Source organism: Cupressus sempervirens, chromosome 11, assembly GCF_028749045.1.
Source record: "Cupressus sempervirens isolate cs-2001-9-10 chromosome 11, ASM2874904v1, whole genome shotgun sequence".
Taxonomy (NCBI): Eukaryota; Viridiplantae; Streptophyta; class Pinopsida; order Cupressales; family Cupressaceae; genus Cupressus; species Cupressus sempervirens.
The window spans coordinates 324,498,429-324,507,721 of record NC_143128.1 but is presented as its reverse complement, the minus strand read 5'-3'; the positions used below and the strand labels follow the sequence as shown (position 1 = coordinate 324,507,721).

Sequence of the window (9,293 nt, the reverse complement as noted above, 5' to 3'; positions counted from 1 at the left end):
TCGTTTAAAATCCCTTCATGGATAATCATTATCACTTCAAAAAAACATCTTACCTCCAATCAGGAGTTTTCAAATTATAACAAGTCTGTCTAATTTGATATAATCCATCTTCAATTAAGCACCATTAAAAGAAATTATAAACAATAAAGCCAGTGTCATAACAGGCTTGATATGACATTTAGATAATATTTTGAGGTGGCAATACCTTAATCACCCGATAACAGCACTTTTAACAAATAATGAAGTGTAAATTAATGTCTTGCCTCTTAATTATGGTCATATTAAAATTATTGGTGAAATCTACTCTAGAAAGTATTCAGGAGTAAGGCAAAAGTGCAGAGAATTGTCAAATATGTGTCTTTAAAGATAACTATACAGTTGTGTCCCACTATATTACAACCCCACTCTAGACTCAAACAAATGAACCCCGCTTTCGGCTATACATGCATGTCTTTGCCATTAGGACAGCTCAAGTTGTACAATACAATTGGACACAAACTTCACTTTGTTCTCTCCTACATACCAATTTGGCCTAGAGGGTGTTAAAATTGCCACTATAATTATTTCAAGCAATAAGGGCACTTTGATGGTTTACAGTTGCTGGGAAAAAGTGCAAAGAAGAATGGAATATACTTACCTTTGGAAAGTGAGGACAGATATAAATTTCAGATTTGCATACATAGGTAAAATTAAAAAAAGATTTTGTTAGAATATATAATACATTCTATTATATTATAAAGAAACTGCAGAGAAACCAAGCAGACGTACTTCTGGAACAAAGAAGAAGCTGAACTATGGCCTTGCATTTCGTGTGCATGAGCAGACCTTAAAAATGGCTTAGGAAAACAAAACTTGCTGTTTGACTCAGGCACCCTTCAGGTGAGAACAATGTTGAAAGCCATTTTCACAGGTAGATTACATTTATAGAAATGCAAGTAGCAATGAAATACATGTATATGGCCCATTTTGATCATAGAAAAAATGTTGACCTGTTAAACAACGGAACTGGTCACTAGAGAGAATGTCAGAGGAGTTTGTCATTCATGATTGTTTAAGTGACTTGCTCACCCTCACACTATTTTCCACTTCTGTTCAATTGCATTGCAAATGCGGCCTATGCAACATGCAGCACTGAGTGGATATTGTGAAACTGCAAAACCGAGGCAAATGAAAAACAATTATCATATCAAATGAAGACACTTGGTATAGTGTACAAACAACCGATATCATACTATATGGCATGAATATGAAATAAAATCTCGGCTCCATGACAGATTAAAATTCTAGAAGAAAGTATCATTTTAAATGTATATCCTCGATATGGTAGATTTGTAGTTCATTGTTTTACAGACTAAATAAATAGAAGATAAGTCGCAGGTAACTAAAGGAAATTGAAAAAAAATAGGAATATGGGTCCAGAAGGGACATATAAGATTTTTTATCATATTCAAATATGTAATCTTAAATAGTAAAAAATCAACACAGCCAATCTAGGATTTTATGCAGAAAGAACAAGCTACTGAGTTCAACTTACAGCGCAAGATGATCGATGCAAAAACTATACACACAAAATTTATCATATATTCCTCAATGGTATAATGGCGAAGTCTGAAGATCCCACAATGCCCAATATGAATAGATGCAGGTTTTCTTAGGGGAATTATTAAAGATTTGAAACAGATAACCTTACACCTATACCTCAATATATTTTAATGTACAGGGGTTGCACAATCATTACTAACATGAATTACCACTTCAATCATTACAACAATAATAGTCTGTTCATATTTTTGAAAATATGGATAAAGACTTCTGGACAATAAACTTGTTTTAAGGGTAGTGGCAAGTTCCATCAGTCACAAATCTAAATATTTATGCTTCAACAGAATTTATAACTTTTCAAGACCAGGTTTTGGTCTGGAATAAGGATGTTTGTAAGAGTATTTTTAATTTTTTGTACTTACAACCTAAGTCACAAGGTTAGGGTTCATGTTCGAGTTCGACAACTATGAAATTCGACAAGGTTGAAAAATTGAAATATATTCGACTATTAATTCGTCTCAGAATTTTCCAAAAAAATATAAATATATATGATCATGATTTCTAACTATGGGAGGGTTTGTAACTTTGAGGAAACAATTGTAAAGTATGATATTTGTTTACTTTTCTTTGCTAATAAATAGAATTAAAATAAAACTTGGAATATTAAAGAATTAAAAATAATAAAAATGTATTGTAATGATAAATAAATCAATAATCATAAATAAACATATTATTTATTAATCTTTTACTCATAATAAATAAATAAATATACAGAGATAAAATTGTTTTCCTACAATAGTTATATATTCATACCCACATCGAGCAAATTTCTCACATATCAGGGACGTCTTGCTATTTGATCGAGCAGTTTTGTGTAACTTATGATGGGGGTTAGTTGAAGTGATCTTCTTTCTGCCAGTTACTTCTAGTTTTATCAACTATTGTAAAGACTTTTTATATTATTAATAAAAATCTATACAGGCCTTGTCGCCTTTTGTTATATATATATATATATATATTGATACAAATATTTTACTATGGATAAAGAAATAATAAAGATAATATTTATTTTTATAATCTTTTAAAACATTAAAACCTAATAAAAACAACATTTATTATTACAATCGTATTAAATTTTCAAAGTTTCAAACCTAAATGAATAAATGAAAAAATGGTCATTCGCTGGAAATAAGACGAAGTGTTTTGGCTGTCGCTCCTTTAAGAAGATGCACAGATCAGAGGCAAACGCACATGCACAAGTCAGACACAGACACACTGGTCAGAAGCAGACACACAAGTCAAACACAGGCGAACATAGCAAAGCAGAGGTGAATAGCAGGACGCTGGAGCCAAACACATCTGCAGACGAGCTTCAGACACAACTCTCTAATGGCACCACAATACTCAGACGTTTAAGAATCATTTTGCCCTAGCTTCATATACAATTGGATGCATATTCAACAGGCTAAAGGCGTCGTTTTTTAAGCTTTTTCCTCAAAAATCCGAAAACAGCTTCGTACAAATTTAATGAGTAAGACAAAAAATTCATTTCCTATAGGTTCGCCAAATGTTGAATCTGAAGCCGAAAATTCGGCGAACCCTGTGACTAAGCTTACAACCAACCTAGAAAACAGGATTCAAGATACTCTGTGATATTCAGTCTTTCATGGGTTCGGTGAATCGAGCAGGAGGAAAGAGACACAAAGCATCTGGATGACACCAATCAAAAGGAGATTGCAAACAGGGATCAAGGATCCATTCACTGCAAGAAAGTACTTCAATACAACCATCAATCAATTCATGGAATGAAATACTTAGATTAAAGGCTGCAACTGTTGTAGTGGGGGAGAAACAAGAAAATAGTGCTGAAGTTATCTGGTATGAAGATTTGCTATCAAAAAACAATGAAGCCAGATAAAAATGTTTAAAACAGAGTCTTTCTTCCTAAACAATATTAACCAATGGAATAAAATTTAGATTAAAGATTATTACCATTGTAATGGTGTAGAGACAATAGGATAGTGCTGAAAGTTGTCTGGTAATATGAAGATTTTCTATCAGAAGACAACATCTACTAATTGGAGTGGAATCCTTAGATTGAAGACTCCTACCATTCTGGTGGTGGAGAAAAGAGAAGATAATGCTAGAAGTCTTCGAGTATTAAAAAAGACTTGCAATGAACAGACAAAAAAGATATTAAAAACTTGCCCATTCTCCCTAAACAAATTTGCTAACTGGAAGAAACCTTGAATAGAAGACTACTAAGTACCACCATTGTTCTGGTGGTTAACAAGAAGATAGCGTTGAAAGTCATCTGGCCTACACAACATTTACTAGTTGTAATAATCCTTATAAATTGAAAACTGTGATCATTGTGTGGTCAAGAAGCATGAAGATAGTGTTGGAAGTCTTAATTGGAAACCAAGATACTGAGAGGGGTGAGTGAATCAGGATCTGTAACACTTAAACCTTTTACCAATACTTTCTTCATTCACCACATCTACTATCTCATATCCAATGTCTTATGCATGCATAACTTATAAAATCAAACTGTAATAACATATAGATATAATCTATCAATCACATGCATGAAAAGTAAACACATAACACAAAGATTTGGTTACCCAAAAACCCTCCAAAGTGAAGGTAAAACTAGGGTGGGGATGACACCCACAAATCTTCACTATTGCAATAATAAAGTTAACATGTTAGGGATACTATGTTTGACCATATCCAATGATCTACCTTGTGAGGGGTATGCCCTGTTAAAAGCATTTAAGACTATTAAGTCTCACCCTGTGAAAGGATTTCACTTACAATAAGGACTCTGTTAGGAGATTTACAAAGATCTATTAAGACCACTCTATTAAGAGATTTACCCTGTCTCAATCTGTTAAAAATGATTCAACACCTGATCCTCGGTCTGCTCTGATAAGCTGGTTTTAGATCTCCTCTCTTCAATCTGATCTAATCTCTGATCTGATATAGCTTTATTGTCCTTCACTGCTTTGACAAGGTCGCTTGCTCTGTTCTGCAAATAACATAACTCTTTTGACTTCTTCTACAAATGTTTGCACATTCATACTTGAATCGTACGAATAGCTTGTCCACTCCTCATCACATACAATCCTCTCTCTATCTCATTGTATCAAACTAGGTTAGATCTGCTCTATTTAAAGATTTTGTAAAGAGTTTTTTAGATGCTTCCTCGTTTCGCCTCTCCATCTGATTGGTTCATCACAAAACATAGGGATCTGTGATCCATGTCATAAAATGCGTAATAACCTATATAGCAACCTCTATAAGAATTAAATATCTTGACATTGTCGACCTGAAACAGTTTACGTCATAGTTTGCATCATTCCTGACTTGAATGTCAATTTTGTGTCGCTTGGCACTAACTGTCTCTAATACTAGGCACTCACTGTATATGTTGCTGATGCTTGGTCTTTACTATGCTCGGCACCTACTGTGTAACTCAATTTCAATGTGCTCAAACTGCTCGGTAAACATTAAACTCGGCTTACATTAGAAATACTCGGTAACCAAAGACTTGCTCAGCTCCTATAGAGCTTGATACTTACATGTTTATTTACAAGTCTATATATGACTCAGCCTATATAGAGTAGCTCGGTCGCAATGATGACCTCCTAACTCTACCTGGTATATGACTAAGTGTTTGACACTAATAGACAACAACAATTAGAGATACCAACAGATAGGGCTTGAAGTCCTCTAATATTATGAAGATTTACTATTAGCAGGAAAAAAGAAGTTAAAACACAGCTAACAAAATTTATTGATTGGAACAAAATCCTTGGATTAAACACTCCTGCCATTGTGATGGTGGAGAAATAAGATAGCTCATTGTCATTGGTCTTAAGATTTGCAAGCAGAGGACAAAAAGGCAAGACTATTCCTAAACATATTTACTAATATCATCTTGCATAATCCAAACAATTACCAATACAGCCTGGCTCAGCATAAGAAATGAAAAAAGCAACCTTTAAAATACAGGATGATACAGCCCAAAATTCAGAGGGCTTCTGGCTCTTTCCTTTTATCATTTGCCATATCTGATTAAGAAGGTACAAAAGCTGCTGCAGGCAAACCCACAGGAGCCAAGGAAGATGCTTACCCCTTGAATAGAACCTTGATCACCCTTATTAGAGAAAAAAAAAATATGCGCGAAAAAACATCCACAGGCATACCTCAAAATTAGATTGAAAATTAGGCTAACAAGTTAAAGTGACTTCTAGCCTGCATCATCTCTGATCAAAAGAGGGCTTTTGTTTGGGGGGGCTGATCTTGAATGATATAACTCTTGTTCATGTGAAGAAACTCGACAGCAATGGCAGGAAGTCAATGTTGTCAAAAGTGGGTATATCTAAGGCATATTATATGGTTAGCTACAATGTTTTTGGTAAGACTGCAGCAGTTCAAGTTCTCAAGGACGGGCAAAATTAAGTAAAGAAACACTGCAAATTCTGTTGATTTATTGGTTCTATATTCTACAGGCACCTTCAAACATTTTCAAGTGAAAGATAGTTTCTTTTTTCCTAGCAAGGAAGGGGAACGCAGTTTCCTCTAATTGCTTAGCAAAGAGATGCAAGAGCATCATTGGGTCAGAGCAATCTTTTATGATACAACTGTGTTTGTAGTTCCCCACATGCAAGCTTATTGTGTATGCAACCTCATGCTATGATAGTTTGTTTACACATTAGGTTTTTCTTGTGCACTCGTCTTGGTGGTGTGTTGGGCAATAATGGTGTCTCATGCATTCTATGTTCTTCGGTATAACAACTTTTCATCCATACATCTCTACCAAGTGATGCTTCATAATGCGTGTAACCTCTGCAACTTGTTCTTAGCACACCCTTGGGAGGGATTAGTTAATGTCAAATGTCTGCAGCCCAGTTATTTTATCAGAACACATCTCTAAAACATCAACAATTAGATTTTCTAATGGTTTGTCAGTTTCAAAAGGTCAAAACAATGTCATATTGAAATTTACTGACAAATTGTTGATTGTTCTTGTCAAAAATGATACCATGCTGGTAGGATTTCCTCTTGAGCGTATATATTTAAGGCAATTACTTTGATCCTACCTGGCAGTGCAAATTGTTGACCCTGTGTTCATTAAGGTGGCTTGGTTGTGTGAGGATTTTGACTTTGGTCAGATTTACCAAAGACTGGAATTTTTCTTGGTTTTGGGTAGAGTTTGGACTAGTTTGGAAGTGTAGAGAGTCTCCATGGGGCTGACCAATAGACCATGTGGCCCATTGTAATTCTTCATTTTCTAAGCAAACTAAATCTTATTTTTGTTTGATCTTTATTATCCTGCCTATTGTATCTTGTGTGTTTTGTGCACCACTTTGGCAGTTCATCTGATCCACGTATGGTCATTGTACCAATTGGTATCGAAGTGGGCATTCTAAAGTCCTACAGGAATTCACGCAAGAGTTTCATTACACAATTATTCATTTGTTTTCGCATAATAAGCGAACCAAAGACAATGGTTCGTATAGTAGGATAACATTCATGAAACCATCGATTGGCCCGTGTCACAAATCTAGCCTATACATTGAGACCCACTCAAGCTCAAGTTGAAACCATCAAAACTACATAAAGAAGAAGGTCTAATGCTGATGGACTGCATCAGAAATGATGAGAGAGGTCATGACACGTAAGTTGGTGTCATTAGATACACACGATGTCCAGGAGAATATCAGAATAGAGGGAAGACTTGCAATTGCCTTGATGAAGGTAAAGAGTAAGTTGAGGTTTAATCTCCCAAACTATTCAAAAGTCAAAACCCTTGAAAATAGAAAAGCCAATTGATTGTATCAATCCAGAAATATTCTTCAAGATCATAGCAATTGAGGACCTAAAGTTTGTGTATCACCACAAAGTTGAAGGGGCGCGGTGCCTTGTAGTGAAACTTGACGAAGTACAATATCTCACAATAGCATTGCATGGTGACTAACCTCAAAAGGATGTCATCCAACTATGCACTGGATTTGTACAAGAAGCTCCAACACCTATGCCAAAGACATCCATAAAGGATTACATTAAGGAGTTCTACAAACTATCCATTCAAGTGGATCATGTGGCAAGGAGCTTGGGAAAGTATGTAGTATGTAATGACAGCACATCTCAATCCAAGATGAGATGTTCTAACTTACAATTGGATCCATTAAAGAGACCTGCCAACTACCAATCAAGGTGAACAAGCGTTGATCTGTAGCATGAAGTGGAAACATCTTACATCAAACATTCTACATTTCAACATACATACAAGCAAGCGAACATCTTTGTGGATATAGTGGATTTGTACCCATCCACAAGGGTTTGACAAGCAAGGTATACTTTAATTTATCTTGTTCACGTGCTTTACTTACTTCATTCAAGGTTAATTTGTTATTACGCAAAGTAATTGGTAAAATATTTGATGTATTAACAAATAATCAAAGAGATCATTATAGAGAGTTTTACAAGTATACACAATAGGAAGTTTCTAACAAGAAACTTAATAAGATCGTAAAGATGATCTTATCTACAAATAATTACATATAATAAATAATTAACCATTAAAGTAATATAATAACAATATTCTAATACCCTCCCTAATGGTCAATCTGTTCACAACACTATTGTGAGGTTTTCACACTATCGCCCCAAAAATTTTGGACCCCCTTTTTTGGCCAAGCCTTGGCAATTTTCGCAGATTTTTGGAATTTTTTCGGTTGCCGTAGCAAGTTTTCAGAGTTGTCCAAAAGTTTTCAATTTGAAAATTTTACACCTTGGACGCCTTCGAGCCAAAAGGGATTTGATGTGATTTGCTTTTTTCACCCAGTGTTCACTTGATTTTCCGAAACATGTAATTTTATCCTTAGGCCAAACAATTTTCAAAAACAGCATTTTCTTTATGGCTAAAATGAATACTTGGTAGGATAAATTTGCAAATTTTTGGACTTAAACGAATTTTTAAAAAATTTGAAATAACTATATAAACTTGAACATTTTCAAAATGAATTTGTTAGATTTTGTCATTTCAGAAAATCTTGAGTTTTTCGGTGAAAAGAAATTTTTGATAATGAAATTGAAATTGGAAAATCATTTTTGAATGTCAGAGAAATGATTTATTTTGGTTAAAAATTAAAATTGCATTGCAAAACTGAAAGTGGATTAAATTGCAAAATCTCATTAAAATTGGTTGAAATATTGTTTAGGAGATTTTTAAATGTTGAAAGAAATTGGTAAATTAAAATTGATAATCGATTTTAACTTGCTAAATTCAATTTTAATGATATTTTAATTCTAAAACATTTTTAAATGAAAATTTTGGTATCTCCTAAGCTTTCTTTGTTTTATTTTGCAATTTCAGATCAAAACCGGCAATTAAATGGACTAATTTCACTTTACGTTAAGTAATTTTAGCATGGCATTTAAATCTGGGTCATTAATAAAGATGCTAATTTAATTTTGCTTTCCTCCAAGGCAAGTCGGCCAGCTTGGAAGGACAAGGAAATTTTTGGTATAAGAGCAGCTCCCCTCTCTCTCATCTCCTCATTCCATCTTCCTCCTCATGTGTTTGAGCGATTTTTCTCTAGAAGGGCAGCTTTCAATCTTGGGCAATTTTCTTAGGCAGATTTTTCCTTGCTTGGTGGCATTTTTCTTCTTCCATCTTTGTGGCGAATTTCTGCCCTAAGCGATTTGGGAGCAGATCTGAAATTTTTCTCTTGCTTGGA

The 9,293-nt window shown here is 34.4% G+C and overlaps 1 protein-coding gene across 1 annotated transcript in view; it reads right to left on the bottom strand.

The window, feature by feature from the left end:
• Nucleotides 1–700: 700 nt before the first annotated feature.
• Nucleotides 701–9,293, bottom strand: part of LOC149529414 (nucleolar essential protein-like protein) — a 58,880-nt gene continuing 50,287 nt past the window's right edge. The window contains exon 7 of the mRNA XM_089808692.1: nt 701–1,150. Coding sequence (XP_089664818.1) covers nt 1,071–1,150 — 80 coding nt within the window. The 3' untranslated portion in view covers nt 701–1,070. The remainder of the gene's footprint in view (nt 1,151–9,293) is intronic.